We start from the raw sequence: 18,140 nt of genomic DNA on the forward strand, positions 1-18,140 counted from the left end.
TATTTAACAATATAGAAACTTTTCTTTATGTTCAACTCACGTGGAGTGTAATTTGTGAGACCAATACCACGTGCTTATACAATTGTTTGACCCATCAGGTTAATAGTAAGACGATAGTAACCAGTTCGAGGTTTTTCTTTTGTAAATTACGTTTCGACGTAATTTATTTTAATTATCAAAATTATTGTGGAGTTACACTCTTTGTGTAAACCAAGTTGACCATGTGAAGCATGTGGTGTAATCAACAAAGTAGCCCTCAGCTATTCTTTTCGGGAAGATTTCACAGGGAGTTAGTATGAATTTAGTATACCAGTGTGTGGTAATTACGTGACGGACAGGACTGTGCTAAGAACGTAACTTCTTTGGGTGAAAATTGAATCGGTTGGTTGTGGTTAATTTCCTCTTGCATATGTTTCAACGTTCTTCGTGTGTTATTTTATGGATGCAGTGTTGTACGCAGTCTCCCAGTCTTGGCTCCATATTTGATGTGTGTTCCGTAAGATTACAATCTCACATTTTCAGTCCTAAATAAGGCACCAGTTTAGTTATGAATCAAGTTTAATATGCTGAAATTTCAATGATCAATGTTAAAATAAATTTCCAAATATAAACTGATTTCTTTTTATTTAAATTGTCTTTTATATATATATATATATCACCGGTTGTCGTATGACTATTAAAAGATTATAATTAATGTTAGTCTGGTTGGGAATTTGGTAAGCTAGACTGGATACCTGGTGAAACAGTTGCGCAGTAATGCAAGGTTAACTTCCCCAGACAGCTCACAGCATTTAAACCGCTTTTATTGTCTATCAGCACCACTTGCAGAACAAATTAAAGCAACAACCTTACATTTGGTTATATCATCGCTGGTCTCACTGAACTCTTCTGTATTTTTCATGTCATGTGTGGTCTGGCGTCTCCTTACCAGCAACAGGTCCCAGGTTCAAACTAGGCAATTCCCTAAAAAACACGCTCAGAGCGTCGTTGCGCGAAACGGGTAGGGAGACACGATATAGAACAAACAGACACCACGCAGAATGTTTAGAACGTTGTCCAACAACGACCTAGGAAGCCCGACGCCCTCGCGGCCCAAGCTCTTCTGTGGCTCGCGGTAGTTTGCAGCATTCGTTTTATTACTTGCCCACTTGCCGCTGCGTCAAACTTTCGTGGTGATCGTTGGTCAACTTCTTCCACGTTATCTGCAACATAAACAAACTTTCTTCCCACAGTATTTCTGAAAACCCAAAACACAAACTTAACGAGCATAATAATACCAACTGTTCTTACAATTTTTAGTATAAGTCTTGGTCGATTTAATGAAGGGTGGGGCAGGCCTAAGCCTTGTGACCCCACACCTGAAAGATATTTAGCTGACTATGCTCAAACCATAACCATATTTCTGATTCCTCGTTACTGAAACATGAATGCAAAGCTGCAGGGTACCGGGATTCTGACAGGAGAAATGGTTTTAAAGCAGGATACAATTTCACAAACCTTTAAAGTGCAGACAATAATGGTAAACACCTTGGCTGCTGTAACCCAGTACTTGGTAATATTCAGTATTCACAAATTCACAGAATTCCTTTAGTTGTTCCACCCTAACACTTCGTATATGGAAATACTTACAAATTTTACACACAATATTTTTTTTACATCGATTGGTAACTTGCCTACTGTTGTTTCTACGCTGTTGTGAATTATATGTACCATGCAACCAATCCCTACAACAGACTTTTTTAGACTCACTTCTAATTTGCTGAAAATGTTTTCTTTACGTCCTCTCTTAATCACACCAAACATACTATTCGTATTATCAACTGTGACACACAACTTTAGACTCCAAATTATGGGCCTGTAGAACATACTATACACGCTTTGGCCTCGTGATGACCGGGTGTTGTGTGCTGTCCTTAGGTTAGTTAAGTTTAAGTAGTTCTAAGTTCTAGAGGACTGATGACCATAGATGTTAAGTCCCATAGTGCTGAGAGCCATTTGAACCATACACGCTTGGATAAGACAGCTGATGTTTCATTTTCGACAGAACAGAAACCTAAAAAATTTAGAATCCCCACTTCAAGGTTTGAAATATCTGAGAAGGAGAGAAAGTAGTTTAGTAGATTGATGATTGCTGGTATCGACAGAAATGCTTCCAAATTCACTTCATTAATGTCTTCAGTAAGAAGCTCTTTGCACCATGGAGCCAATATATTATCAACAGTACATTCTGTTTTTGTCCTTTTACACATAAACTTGATGTCATACAGCTTCTTAATCAGTTTATTAATCAGATTCGATGTACAGTCCGTGGATCTATAGCTGTGAGTGACATGCAGAGTGGCAGGCAAATATTTCTTCTGCCGCAGCCAGTTCTAATTCTTCATTGCCTGAGACAGAAGAAACTTGTATTAGCTACTAACAAAAAATGTAGTAGTTAATAATAAAAGTAGAAGATTTCAATAACGTACCTAATGTTGTACTGGGGAAGGAGGTGATCATTTTCGATGATGTAACAGAGCTGTTGAACCCAATTTATGTTTCTTAGCTTTCTCGTGTTGTAAAATTTCTGAACTTCCACCATGTGCAATGGGAAAAAGTGTTATGGCAAGTTGTGCAATAAGCCTCACACTTTATTTTGGTACTTTCCAGAAAAGGATACTTTTCCTTGAGTTTAGATGAAAACATGCATTGCGTTTAGGCATAATTTGAAGAAATGTTGTATTGCGGTAGGGAAGAGAGATTCTCTGAATACTGAATGTGAATACAATACTGAAATGATTATTCACAAAACTGAATACTAGCACATGCACTTCTTAAAGCATTCAACGCTCAATAGTCACCACTGAGCTGAGGTCGGCACAAAAATGCACAGAAAATAAATAAGAATTGTCGATATTCAAATATATAAACAAAACATGTGGTTAAATTTAGACCTTCGCTAAACAATAGTTTTACTTACCAGCTAAGTCGTGCATTGTTGATGTTGGAAAGTAAATATTAACGTGGTTTAGTGTAATCGAGATATAGGAGGGGTAGAAGGATAGGAAGCGATTGATGACCATTCTAGTGTTGTGTGGAAGCATACAGGTACTTCAACAGAATCCTTAAAAACAAGGCGGTAACGTAGAAAGTAAGGTAATTTTACTTAGTATTTCAAAATTACATGTCCCAACACTTTCAGACAATTATGCGTAACTTAAATATAAATCAGCATTATTAATTTATGGCATAAAACGTATTTGCGAAACTTTAATATACGAGACATTTTTGCGTCCCGACAAAAATTACGGGGACGCCGGACACCTGAGCCAGAAAAGAGGACTGTCCCGTTTTTTTACGGGACGTACGGTAGGCTTACACCTTGAGAATAAAAATAAAGATCTAATTTCAGCATTAAATAACTATCAATTTCCAATGTCTGTAAACTGCTGCCTTCGGATTTAAGATTTTTACCCGGGAACGAGCGTTTACGCCAATTTCCTCTGTCCTTGGCTCTAACAAATATAGGGCGTCGCTTAGTGACGAATCAGCTTCTCATTCCCTTAAGACTACCGCAGTGTGCGATTTGCAGGGGGGATGGGGGGGGATTTCCCCCTCTCTGCATCAGACCATCCCCTCCTCTGGTTTTAGTTTATGCATCCCAACCTGGGATGTTTGTTTCCCACGCACTGGAGTAAAACTTTACATATAATTTAAATTTGTGGAGCCGAACACTGAAAGTTTTTAATACAGTCTTACTATTAATACTATTAATATGTTTGCTCATTAATTCTGAAAAAGTGTTGTCTAGTAGTTATTGTTGTTGTCTTCAGTCCAGAGACTGATTTGATGTAGCTCTCCATGCATGTAGTAGTTAAGCATATCAAAACGTTTAGAACTAAATCGTCATTAACATGTTGTCATTGTTGCTTTCGTCTAAGGTGCGTCATCCGTTTACTTGCGAGTTGTATCATGATAGACGAAAGTACAACGGTTTCCAATAAAACTTGTATAATAATATATATACGTTTGTCCTTTGAGGGAGTCGCCTGCGATTATTTTTTTGACATTGTTGAATGAGAAAGTGGGACAGGAGAATGCATTTTCAGCACACTGTTAGCAGCTCTTGAAAAGTATGGCATTACAAATGATGAACTAAAAAAAACCTTGTAGGTGTCGCAACAGATGGTGGCTCAACAATGCTTGCACCTTACAAAGGCGTAGCCGCTCTACTGCGTAGTCATTTACATAAGAATTTAACTGTCGTTCATTGTATGAACCACAAAATGAAATTAGCTGTCCACGATGTTATGAATGATGTAGCAGATGTATACCATACAAAGGTTTTTTTTTAGGGGAGGGGGAGGGGGGGAAGGGGGAGGGGGGGAGGGTGGGCAGGTCATACTAGTCTCAGGAAACGAGGACTCGAGACAACATATACAGCACTTCTTATTAAATAAAACAGTAAACCAGTGAAAACCTGCTTTTAATAAACATTTTAAATATAAGAATGCACTTGTACAATCCGAGAAAACATGCAGCATTTCTTATTAAATAAAACAGTAAACTAGTGGAAAACTGCGAATATCTTCTAGGGGCTGGGCTCTGAGCACTATGGGACTTAAGATCTGTGGTCATCAGTCCCCTAGAACCTAGAACTACTTAAACCTAACTAACGTAAGGACATAACACACATCCATGCCCGTGGCAGGATTCGAACCTGCGACCGTAGCGGTCGCGCGGTTCCAGACTGTATCGCCTAGAACCGCTCGTCCACTCCGGCCGGCTATCTTCTAGGGGGGCAGCTGCCCCCCCCCCCTCCTGCCTCTCGCTGGGTACGCCCATAGTCGCTTGAGTTAGGAGAGGAATGATACTATTAGTGATTCTGAACAAAAAAAAAGGCATATGAACAGATGTCCCGTTCTTAAGTTTCAGAAGAAACTAATGAAAAAACAATGGAGACCGAAAGAAATTCAAGTGATGGTAAATTAAATACTGTGATCTAATACCTTGTTTAATTGTGTACATTTCTCACAAAAGACATTCAAAAGTCCACGTCAATGCATTTTGCAGTTCTTATAGACAGCTGCTGTGTTGCTGATTTGAGCTCTTACGTAAGGTCCTCCACTTGGCGAAACGCGTGTAAAACAAGAGCGAGACCTTCCTCCTCCTCCTTTCTGTCCACTCTGCGCTTGTAGACTGCCTTCTGAAGCCAACCCCACAAACAGTAATCTACCTCCTTGGATTGTATTCTCATGAAAGTACTGATGAAGAACGACATGGGACTGGCGCACGTTATTTTTTAACAACTGTACGTCGGAGACGGTTTTTTTTTAAAAAAAGGGCATATGTTCGTTAGAAGTTTGTTCAGTCACCAGTACTATCACCCCTGAAAGTACGCACCTCTCCTTGAACTCACTTTGTACTGCGGAATATATCTTCGCAATACACGACAGTTCCTGGCGTGACTTAGTGATTTTCGGACGTGCAAACAACTGATACGCGACGCCATATGAATACAAATATGCCAGGAAACTCAGACGAATCTGCTGAAGTGCAAAAAAATGGTTCAAATGGCTCTGAGCACTATGGGACTTAGCATCTGAGGTCATCAGTCCCCTAGAACTTAGAACTACTTAAACCTAACTAACCTAAGGACATCACAACATCCATGCCCGAGGCAGGATTCGAACCTGCAACCGTAGTGGTCGCGCGGTTCCAGACTGAAGCGCCTAGAGCCGCTCGGCCGCACTGGACGGCAACTGAAGTCCACTGAGGGGGATAGTTTCACTGAGTATTTAGTACTGATTCAGTAATTAACTGTAGAAAGTTCGACAAAAGTGGTTTAAGTACAAGGTGCTTCTGCCTTCGTTTCAGAAGCTTCAATTATTCTTTGCAGAAATACGAATGGCACTATCTACCGATAGTCTCCAATAATGAAGCGTACTCTCTTCATCTTTACAGATCGCTTGCATCATTTTGGGAAGTGAAATCCGACGAGTATATAAAAAATATCTGTTCTCTGTACACAAGGTGTAATGAAGTTCACAAATTCGTCGGAAGATTCCTCCACCTTCATCTTTAAATAATGTTCCGATTGTCATCTGACTGTGCTGCAAGTTCTATAACGCGTTAGTATGGCCGTATATAGAACGGATCGAAGCCACGCTTTCTCCCACCGCCGCTTCCTATGGCATTTCTTTTTGCTAGACGTACCGACTACAATCGCAGTACTGTGCATTCGAATTCTAAATCCTCGCGCACCGACATGTTCCTACTAAGTCACAGTTCTAACTGACGCATCTCGGGCATACAGTAAATATTACGCAATAATATTGTGCCGTTCTTGGCTTCGCACTTTGGCGCAACATATTGACACAATATTATTGCGTGGTAAATATCGAGGATGTTAGGGCTCCTTCATTAATGAATGGGTACTACGGCAAGAAAAAGGGATAAAAGTGAGATAGTGTTAATACTTTCATCCTTCTTTACCTCCTCTGGATTACTGCAGATGACGAGTCACTGAGCACATTTGCACTGTGCATGCAGTACACGTGAGGTGCCTAGTTGTTTCCACTGCCCTGTGTGGAATACATGAGTTCTTGTCCACTTCACTAACCTGCTGTCTTCATGATGATGATGATGATGATGATGATGTCCCCAGCGCAGAAAACAGCACGCAGGTCATGGATTCTTTTTCTTGAGGCTGAAATTAACTTCGCAAGGAACTGCTGCTACGAATAAACTATAACTCATTTAAGATACCACTCGCGTTTTTATTGATATAGACACGAGAAACAATTCTTGATCACAACGTATTGAACATATCTTTCCACAGTCATTATATCTGGCTAAAATAACATGAAATACATCCTGCCACAGACAACATGTCTGTACCTAGCGACGGTCGGAACTGTAGTAAATAAAATTGCGTGAAACAAATACTGCTATAACAGACAACGTGTCTGTCTACTGGAACGGTCAGAAATGGAGAGCCGGACTGCCCGAGACACTTCGCGCGCCAAGCCAGCAAGGCGTGACCCGAACGCCACCGAAGTCCATCGGCAGTAATATCGTCAGTCTTTTGTTTTAGTAATACTTTGATTTTAATGAATTTATAGTGACTGATTGATAGCTGGCTGTTGATGTTTATTTAAAAAAATGAAGTAATTTGGATGACAAGCTTAATTAATAATAGCAACTAAAGTTTAACGTTTTGGCGCCCTACCGCCGATCACAGCAGCCAATCACAGAGCAGCAGCATCATGCAGGCGGTCTTTCTCACGGGAGTGGTACCGAATCTAACATCTGTCACTGGTACCTCATTCCACACTGCGTCATCTCTATGCTTCTTGCATCTCCACTGCCCTGGGAATAGCTTCCTGGTGCCTAATATGATTGATGAATAAGCCAGAAATATTACAGTGCGTTAAACTTCTGTACGAATTACCAGTAGCCGAAAACGGACGGATGATTGCCAAAGGGCGATGTAACTCATATACTGTACACACTTTCATATTTTAGTTGTTCAGAAATTCGAAATTTTGTTTCGACATTCTAGTAAAATGCTCGGACAGGTATATATCGAGCATCAGCCCACGAGCTACATTTTCAGAACCGTCGCGATTACTTGAAAAGGAACTGCGATTTCTCTCGCTCTTCCCAACTCTTTCATTCCTCATGTGACCTAAGAACAGTAGAGCCGCACTCACCTCCACTACCTCGCATTCGTCCAGTTTGTGGCAATAGTGTGGTTCCACGTACACACTTGTGTCCCACAAACTTATTGCCGCAAACATCGCCGGGCCACAGCGGCTGGTGTTGTTGTTGTATATGTGGCTACAATGTTGCTGGACAACGTTGTCGGGATAGATCGTCGGAAACATGCTATTTTTGTGGCCCTTGTAAATGTGCGTTTAGGATGTGGCGCCAATCGGGGGTGGTATAACACTGGTAACGGCTTATAACCAAATTCTCTTACTGGGTTTCTCAGCGTGGTTCACACAAACATTTCACTTATACGAGGTGCGGCTAGAAAAAAACCTGACTGATGCTGGAAAAAACATTTATTTACAATTTCATGTTATCTCCTTCAATGTACTCTCCTCCTCGGTCTCTACACCGCTCCATACGAATTTTCCACTGTTCATAGCAATGCTGCAGATCATTTTCGGTAAGTCCATACATTACTTCCGTCGCTTTTTCTTTTACTGCTTCAACAGTCTCAAATCTAGTTCCTTTCAAAGCTGACTTGACTTTAGGGAAAAGAAAAAGTCACAGGGGGCCAAATTAGGTGAGTAGGGTGGATGATCTAAGATGGGAATGTTGTGTTTTGCCAAAAACGTCTTCACTGACAACGCACTGTGAGCTGGGGCATTGTCTTGGTGAAGGATCCATGACTTTTTTCTCCACAAATCGTTCCGTTTTCTCCGTACTCGCTCACGTAGGGTAGCCAGGACGCTAATGTAGTAATGCTGATTCACTGTTTGTCCCTCTGGTACCCAATCAATGTGCACAATCCCTTTGATGTCAAAAAAAAAACAATCATCATTGCCTTGAATTTCGATTTTGACATTCGTGCTTTTTTTTGTCGTGGAGAACCAGGAGTTTTCCAATGCATCGATTGGCGTTTAGTTTCGGGATCGTAAGTAAAAAACCACGATTCATCGCAAGTAATAACATTTTGTAAGAAGGTGGGATCACTTTCAATGTTTTCCAGGATGTCAGAACAAATCATTCTTCGGCGTTCCTTCTGTTCAATTGTGAGACACTTTGGAACCATTTTTGAACACACTTTGTTCATGTTGAAACTTTCATGAAGAATCTGCCTAACACTTTCCTTGTCAACTCCTGTTAACTCAGACACTGCTCTGATTGTTAAACGGCGATCTTGTCGAACAAGTTTACCGATTTTTTCAATGTTTGCATCAGTTTTTGCTGACAATGGTCTGCCAGTGCGAGTGTCATCACTGGTGTCTTCGCGGTCATCTTTAAATCGTTTAAACCACTCAAACACTTGTGTTCGCGATAAACAATCATCGCCGTACACTTGTTGTAACATTACAAACGTTTCACTTGCAGATTTTCCGAGTTTGAAACAAAATTTGATGTTAACACGCTGTTCTTTCTGTACACTCAACATTTTCCGACGCACAGACAAAACGTCAACTACTTAAAACAGACGCCACGGGCAGACTGAGTGCACGAGGCAGATGAAACTCGAGCAGTAGGCGGAGCGAGAGTCACGTAACAGGCCACGCGACTTTCAGCCTTATTGCATTCGTTTTATTGTTTCACCAGTACTAGTCCGGTTTTTTTCCAGCCACACCTCGTACGTCACCAGGTGATCCGTTTAAAAGCATTCTCCTGCAATTTTTCCCCTTTTTTAGCCTTTTACGTTGTTGTGGTTCCGATACCCTCCCGCTCGCATTTGTCTAGTAGTAGTTTGATTTAACAGTTGTTTTATTCTGATCACCTCGTTTCTACTCGGTACCGTCAGTTTTTTTTCCGGAGAACAAGCACGTTCTATTTTTTTCTTACTCGCACTGCTTTTTGTGTTGTTCCTCAATTGTGATTTGGAATTGTGTGGCTTACTCCCTGTCTTATTTCGACATTTCGTATTTTTTGGCCAAATGCCCCATAGCCTACATACTTTTGCTTCTGTTTCTGTAGTACTGGGATATCACATCCTAAAGACGTGGGGCGGCCTGAAAATCTTTAATTATTCTCAATATAGTCTCCACGGAAAGCAAGTAGAAACTGACTCGGAAAAGGTACACACTACAATAAGTCGCGCAACATTGTCGCATGTTGCCCGTCTGCAAGTGGAACCTGAGACTTCAGACAATGTTGCACGACTTGTTGTAGTCTGTATCTTTTTCAGAGTCAGTTCCTATTTGCCTGCCGTGAAGACAACATTTAAAAGAATTGAAAATTTTCAAGCTCTCCCATACCTTTGGGATGTGGCAAGCCAATACGACAGAAATAGAAGCAAAAGGAGATATTTCGTATTTTTTGGCCAAATGCTCCGCATCATTCACAACAAGGGAACACACACAAACTGAGCGAATAAAAAACATGGTCCCCCTCCAAAAAATTCAACCTGGTTTGGTGACCGCCCAACCTTCACTACAAGGCATGGAATCCAGGGGAAGTCGACGCGTGGACTGCGACGAAGACAGAATCTTAACCCTAGATTACTAAACCCTCGTAAAATTTACGATTGCAGTTGGTACCAATTCGCGGTTCCAGCCAATAGAGTATTATCTGTATAGGGTGTAAAACAGGGATGTTGCACTTACTTCGTATGTGACATACCACTGGAGACTTCATAATTGTAGTTACCCAATGCATCAGCTATAAATTATGACTTGCTTCGAATAAAATGTGGAGTAGAAAAATTTACGATATTTTAGTAATAATGTTATATTGTCCCTCTTTCACTGTTATAGGCTGAATCATATAAAGAAGTTTTATTTTATTTCTCAATTTATTCTGTACAGAACACTAATATCCCTCATATAGTATAAGTAAGGGTCAATTATATATGCATACGAATGTTAGGATTCTTTCTAACGCTGTCTAAAAATCCTACGTGTACATAGTCTGTAAATTAATATTCCCCCCATCCGCATACTAATACCACATATTATAACAAATAATTCCGTACCGTCATTGTTACTTATCTGATAATTGCCGCTTGAGACCAGTTATAATCCATTTTTTTAACAATTCCCGATTCCTGTTGTGTAGCTGACTCCGAAATTGTAGACTTCGTGCGGGGACTGTTGAGATACGATTCGTGACTTTGTCTCTAGCTCTATATGAGGCTTAAAAATTCTTGCTTAGTATAGTGAAGAGGTGCAGTATTCAGCGTTACTACGTGTCCCTTCACGCCGCGCATTTTGATAAGCTGGACGGCGTTGCAAGAAAGCACTTCGTCAGCGCACTGAAGGGCCAAGTACAGCGACGGGTAATTTAGAAGCAGGGAAAAAACTATAACGCAGAGCTGACTGTTCTTCATATGCATCAGTTTCAAGTTTTACAAGCCTTTCATGCAATTAATTCGATATCTCTTAGGAGGAGGAACGTTCAGTCGTTGCGGCATCACGAGCAAGCAACGGTGTTGCACACAGCATTGCAATAAGTGGAGCACCATTTCCAAACGCTGTTCAAATCGTGGTTGCCTGATGTCCTAGAGCGCGTAACGGCAGGATACGTAAAGAAATTTGATGTAGTTTGCCTCTCCAAGCATACAGTTTCCAGTCAGATCGGAGATATGGGCGCAAATCTGGGAAACGAAGCGAAGGACAAAGGTCAGACTTTTGTCGCTTATTCGTTAGCACCTGAGGAAACCACCGATGTAACAGACTATGTGTAGCTTGTAGTATTTGTGCGGGGTGTTGAGACACGGAACTACTGGTTTTCGAGACGCTACTAGATGTCATACCTATGGATTGTACAATCACAGGTCGCGATGTATTTGAGGTGGTATGTGAATCAAGTTAAAAACGTGTGATTGCCATGAGACGGGCATTCTTCTGTGGCGACAAATGGAGCACAACGGAAGGTTGGGAATCTGCAAGGTTTTCCGTCTCATATAATGACGGAAATAAGAGACTGGTTCAAGAGTGCTATTGAAATCTAAGGTGGAAAAAAACAGGCCATGAAGGCTCAACGGTACCGACCGGCCGCCGTGTGATCCTCAGCCCACAGGCGTCACTGGATGCGGATATGGAGGAGCATGTTGTCAGCACTCCGCTCTCTAGGCCGTATGTCAGTTTACGAGACCGGAGTCGCTTCTTCTCGATCCTCAGTTCGTCTCAAAAGTACTGAGAAGCAGCAAACTACTAGTAATGTATCCGAACATTACGGGTTTCGTTTTCCTACTCATCGGCATTCACTTAATGAAGAAAAATTTAAGAGCCAGCTGCCATTAATCACATCAACTAGAATATTTTTTAGGTCATCCCGTATCAGACTACAGTTAGTTGTTTTCGACACCTTCCCGTACACCACATCATCATCAGCGAACAATCGCAGATTGCTGCCCACCCTGTCTGCCCGCCGGGAGGAGATTATTTGAACTCGGCTGCGTATTGGGCACTGCCGTCAATTGCTCAATTGCGCTGCCGCACCACTTTGTACGCATTGCGCCCAAATTTTAACAGTCCGCCACTACCTGTTGGAATGCCCTTTTTTACTAATTTACGTTCCATCTTGGGTTTTCCATCTGATTTATTAGCTGTTTTTAGCAATTGACGCGCGTGCTGTCACCCGCATTTTACAGTTTATCCGCCGAAGCAATATGGTGAAGGCCATTTAATTTTTAGTTTTGGATCATCATTTTTGTATGGTGTTTTTTTAGCCCTGTTTCCCCCGTGCCTTGTTTAGATGTCTCCTATTCTTTCCATTCGGACTGACATATAGCCGTTTCCCTTGTCTCTGTGTTTGCCTTCTATGGTTTTGAGTTGGGCGCGTATGATCTCAGTTGTTTTTTGCGCCCTAAAACAAAACAAAAGAAAACAAACAAACAAACAACCCTGTCTGCCAGATCATATATGTACACTACTGGCCATTAAAATTGCTACACCACGAAGATGACGTGCTACAGATGCGAAATTTAACCGACAGAAACAAGATGCTATGATATGAAAATGATTAGCTTTTCAGAGTATTCACACAAGGTTGGCGACGGTGGCGACACCTACAACGTGCTGACATGAGGAAAGTTTCCAACCGATTTCTCATGCACAAACAGCAGTTGACCGGCGTTGCCTGGTGAAACGTTGTTGTGATGCCTCGCGTAAGGAGGAGAAATGCGTACCATCACGTTTCCGACTTTGATAAAGGTCGGATTGTAGCCTATCGCGATTGCGGTTTATCGCATCGCGACATTGCTGCTCGCGCTGGTCGAGATCCAATGACCGTTAGCAGAATATGGAATCGGTGGGTTCAAGAGGGTAATACGGAACACCGTGCTGGATCCGAACGGCCTAGTATCACTAGCAGTCGAGATGACAGGCATCTTATCGGCATGGCTGTAACAGATTATGCAGCCACGTCTCGATCCCTGAGTGAACAGATGGGGACGTTTGCAAGACAACAACCATCTGCACGAACAGTTCTAAGTATGGCTGTAACAGATTGTGCAGCCACGTCTCGATCCCTGAGTGAACAGATGGGGACGTTTGCAAGACAACAACCATCTGCACGAACAGTTCTACGACGTTTGCGGCAGCATGGACTATTAGCTCGGAGACCATGGCTGCGGTTACCCTTGAGGCTGCATCACAGACAGGAGCGCCTGCGATGGTGTACTCAACGACGAACCTGGGTGCACGAATGACAAAACGTCAGTTTTTCGGATGAATCCAGGTTCTGTTTACAGCATCATGATGGTCGCATCCGTGTTTGGCGACATCGCGGTGAACGCGCATTGGAAGCATGTATTCGTCATCGCCATACTGGCGTATCCCCCGGCGTGATGGTATGGGGTGCCACTGGTTACACGTCTCGGTCACCTCTTGTTAGCATTGATGGCGCTTTGAACAGTGGACGTTACATTTCAGATGTTACGACCCGTGGCTCTACCCTTCATTCGATCCCTGCGAAACCCTACATTTCAGCAGGATAATGCACGACCGCATGTTAAGTCCTGTATGGGCCTTTCTGGATACAGAAAATGTTCAACTGCTGCCCTGGACAGCAAATTCTCCAGATCTCTCACCAACTGAAAACGTCTGGTGAATGGTGGGCGAGCAACTGGCTCTTCACAATACGCCAGTCACTATTCTTGATGAACTGTGGTATCGTGTTGAAGCTGCATGGGCAGCTGTACTTGTACACGTCACCCAAGCTTTGTTTGACTCAATGCCCAGGCGTATCAAGGCCGTTATTACGGCCAGAGGTGGTTGTTCTGGGTACTGATTTCTCAGGATCTATGCACCAAAATTGCGTTAAAATTTAATCACATGTCAGTTCTAGTGTAATATATTTGTCCAATGAATACCTGTTTATCATCTGCATTTCTTCTTGGTGTAGCACTTTTAATTACCAGTAGTGTATATACAGGGTTATTACAAATGATTGAAGCGATTTCACAGCTCTACATTATTTACTCGTTCGGCATCACAGAGGCATAATTTACAATATTCTTATCACTATATACTAAAAAAGAAAACAATATAATTCTACACTATATTAGATATGTTTTTGAGCCACTCTATGGCTGAGTCACTGAGTCTATGTATGTCCATGAGTTCACCACCATAGCCATACACTTTGCACACGAGTAGATGGTCCATTGTCTGTATTTCTCCGCACTCACATACAGCGCTGTCTGCCAGGCCCCACTTGTTCCTCAGGTGTTTACATCTCCCAACACTCGTTCTGACCCGGTTTAGAGCTGTCCACACTCTTCTTGGTAGGTTGAAGCCATCAATCTTCTTGTTCGGATCGTGTACTAAATTTTTGTTCTTAAATTCACTTGCCGACCATACTTCGTTCCAGGCCGTTCTCGGCTCAAATGCTTGTAGTTCTTCACCGATTTTCCAAAAGGGTGATCTGGATTTAAGCCTGTTTGTCGGTGTCAGGTCTTGGTGGATAGGGAGGTCCGGGTTGTCTATAATTTTCCTGTAGGTTTTTAGGGTTAGCTGTGATCGCCTGATTTCTGGAGGCTCTATGTTCGCTAGTACAGGAAGCCATGCACAGGGGGTGGCCCTGAGTGTTCCCGAGATTATTCGCATTGTCTCCCTCAGCTGGACATCCACTTTAGATACGTGTGCACTTCTCCTCCAGACTGGTGAACAGTATTCAGCTACACTGTAGACAAGGGCTAGTGCTGAAGTTCTCAAAGTGCTCGCTCCACATCCCCATGTTGTTCCAGCCAGTTTTGAAAGGATAGCATTGCGGGATTTTAGTTTTTGCTTTGTGTCTTCGAGGTGTGAGCTGTACGTTAGGGTCCGGTCTCACTCCCAAATATTTAGGCTTATTGTCATGTCTTATGCTTTGGCCATTCGAAAAGATCTGTAATTTTCTGTGTGTCTCTCTGTTGTTGAGGTGCATTATAGTGCTGGTTGTTTTGTTGGGGTTGGGAAGTAGGTGCCACTTGGAGTAATAGGTGTTCAGGACTTCAAGGTCTGCATTCAGTGTTTCGTCGAGATCGTTGTAGTTTTTACTCTGATATGCGATGGCCAGGTCATCTGCATATGCAAATTTGCGTGATTTAGTTTCTGGCAAGTCAGCTATGTATAGATTGAAGAGAGCGGGTGCTAGTGCTGAACCCTGTGGCAGACCATTATTCAGAACCATGCTCTTACTGTTCGTGCCATGGAGTGAGACCTTGATTTTCCTGTTCGTTAGTATGTTCTTGAGTAGTTTGTAAGTCTGCTTGCAATTTATGAATCTAGTTAGCTTAAGCAGTAACCCTTCAATCCATACTGTGTCGTAAGCTGATGTGAGGTCTATGAGGACCAGGCCAGTTTTCATCTTGTTCTGGAAGCCTTTCTCAATATAGGTTGTGAGGGACAGCACTTGATCGCAGCAGTTTCTACCTGCTCGGAAACCCGCTTGGTATGTTGGGAGGTTGGCTTCGATGTATGGAGTTAATCTAGTCAGCAATATTCTCTCGAATAATTTATAGGAGGTACATAGCAGGGATATTGGTCTGTAATTCCTAGGATTATCTCCAGTCTTTCCGGGTTTCAGCACTGCGATGACTTTTGCTTCTTTCCATTCCTTCGGCACAACCCCCATGCTTATGCATTCCGTACAAAGTTTGGCCAGCCACCTTCTTCCTAAAGTTCCCAATTCCTTTAAGAGTTCTGGTAGGATGTTGTCAGGTCCGGCTGCTTTTCCTGTCTTCATTAGCTTCAAGGCCTGGGATATCTCTTCTGTCTCCACTTCTTTTACAATGCCCATGTTGGTTGGGTTATTAAGCAATAAACTGCTTAGCTCTTGGGAAATTTCTCTCTTTTTGGCTGTTTTTAGCTGGATTTTGGAGGTCTGTTTCAGGACAGCTGCAATCTCAGATGCGCTGGTTCCAAGAGTCGGCCTGTTAGGCGCTGTGGCACCGCCTAATTTCCTCAGCAGGCCCCAGCTCTTCCTGCTGGAGTGGGTAAAATCTAGATTCTCCATCGCCTCCTTCCATCTACTCCTACGATCCTCATTCATGGCGTTGACCAGTTGGTCTGCAGTCTCCTCGTCCCCGGTCTTCTCATATTCCTCCAGTAGTGTTTCACACTCTTTCGTCCAGCAGGGGGTGTATTCCTTTCTCGATCCTCGTGGAATTGCATTTAGGGCCGCTTTTTGTACTAAGTTTACGAATCTTTTGTAGTTATCGGGTTTTGGTGGTATCCGGTTTATCGTTTTCTCAACATAGGATCGGTATTTATTCCAGTCAGCTTTCCTCAGGTTCCACCGGGGGATTGGGAGGCTTTTTATGACTGGGATTGATAGTCCGATCTCCACTATTACTGGATTGTGCTGGCTTCGGGGGAACGCCTTGAGGACCCTTCTTATAGCTCGCACGGGTGTACCTGTTGCTCCACGTGTGACGAAGGTCAGGTCAGGTGTTGACATTGTGCCCCACGCCTTGGTTTGAAGGTCGCTGTGTCCTTGGGGTCGAAAAGGAGGTGTAGGTCCCGGTTGTCTGCCCAGTCACTTAGTCCAGTCCCTTCAGCTGTGGATCTCGGGTATCCCCATCTGGTGTGCTGAGAGTTAAAATCGCCAGCGTAAAGTGCTGGGTGGTTAGCCTCGGGTAGGATACCTGTGGGCCATTTCTGTGATGGAGGTTTGTAGACATTATACAGTGTCATCTCTCCCAGTTTTATGCCTATCGCATGCTCTGCTGGTACCACTTTGGTGTCCAAATTCCTTAGGAGTTCGTTCTTCACTAGGGTGGCTATGCCATGTTTATCGTGTCCAGTGTAGCTCACAGCTGTAAATCCTGGTATTTTGAGTCGATTGATGGTTTCATCTGTGAGGTGGGTCTCTTGTAGGAGTACGACACTTACTCGTTCTCTCGTTAAGATCTTTTCGAGGATTTCTCCCTTGGTCCTCGTGTAGCCTTCTATGTTGAACTGGCATACGTTCAGCTTCTTCGTGCTAAGACTCTGCTCTATTTGCCTCTGTGTGGGCCGGGAGGCATTGTCGCGTCCGGCCGCCGTGGATGTGTAGACTTTTCGCCGCTGTGCCATGTTACAGCGTTGCCCGGGGTACACCATCTAGGAGGTTGTCTACACTTCGTACCCCACAGCTCTACAATAACTTTATTATTTGAGATATTTTCACAATGCTTTGCACACACATACAAAAACTCAAAGTTTTTTTAGGCATTCACTAATGTTCGATATGTGCCCCTTTAGTGATTCGGCAGACATCAAGCCGATAATCAAGTTCCTCCCACACTCGGCGCAGCATGTCCCCATCAATGAGTTCGAAAGCATCATTGATGCGAGCTCGCAGTTCTGGCACGTTTCTTGGTAGAGGAGGTTTAAACACTGAATCTTTCACATAACCCCACAGAAAGAAAACGCATGGGGTTAAGTCGGGAGAGCGTGGAGGCCATGACATGAATTGCTGATCATGATCTCCACCACTACCGATCCATCGGTTTTCCAATCTCCTGTTTAAGAAATGCCGAACATCATGATGGAAGTGCGGTGGAGCACCATCCTGTAGAAAGATGAAGTCGGCGCTGTCGGTCTCCAGTTGTGGCATGAGCCAATTTTCCATCATGTCCAGATACACGTGTCCTGTAACGTTTTTTTCGCAGCAGAAAAAGGGGCCGTAAACTTTAAACCGTGAGATTGCACAAAACACGTTAACTTTTGGTGAATTGCGAATTTGCTGCACGAATGCGTGAGGATTCTCTACCACCCAGATTCGCACATTGTGTCTGTTCACTTCACCATTAAGAAAAAATGTTGCTTCATCACTGAAAACAAGTTTCACACTGAACGCATCCTCTTCCATGAGCTGTTGCAACCGCGCCGAAAATTCAAAGCGTTTGACTTTCTCATCGGGTGTCAGGAGTTGTAGCAATTGTAAACGGTAAGGTTTCTGCTTTAGCCTTTTCCGTAAGATTTTCCAAACCGTCGGCTGTGGTACGGTTAGCTCCCTGCTTGCTTTATTCGTCGACTTCCGCGAGCTACGCG

At 43.0% G+C, this 18,140-nt stretch overlaps 1 protein-coding gene across 1 annotated transcript in view; it reads right to left on the reverse strand.

The window, feature by feature from the left end:
- LOC126249106 (uncharacterized) overlaps positions 1-16,563 on the reverse strand; it is a 73,349-nt gene extending 56,786 nt beyond the window's left edge. Inside the window, exon 1 of the mRNA XM_049950756.1 lies at positions 15,694-16,563. Within this exon, the coding sequence (XP_049806713.1) occupies positions 15,694-16,563 (870 nt within the window). The remainder of the gene's footprint in view (positions 1-15,693) is intronic.
- Between the last annotated feature and the right edge of the window lie 1,577 nt (positions 16,564-18,140).

Source organism: Schistocerca nitens, chromosome 3, assembly GCF_023898315.1.
Source record: "Schistocerca nitens isolate TAMUIC-IGC-003100 chromosome 3, iqSchNite1.1, whole genome shotgun sequence".
NCBI classification, from domain to species: Eukaryota; Metazoa; Arthropoda; class Insecta; order Orthoptera; family Acrididae; genus Schistocerca; species Schistocerca nitens.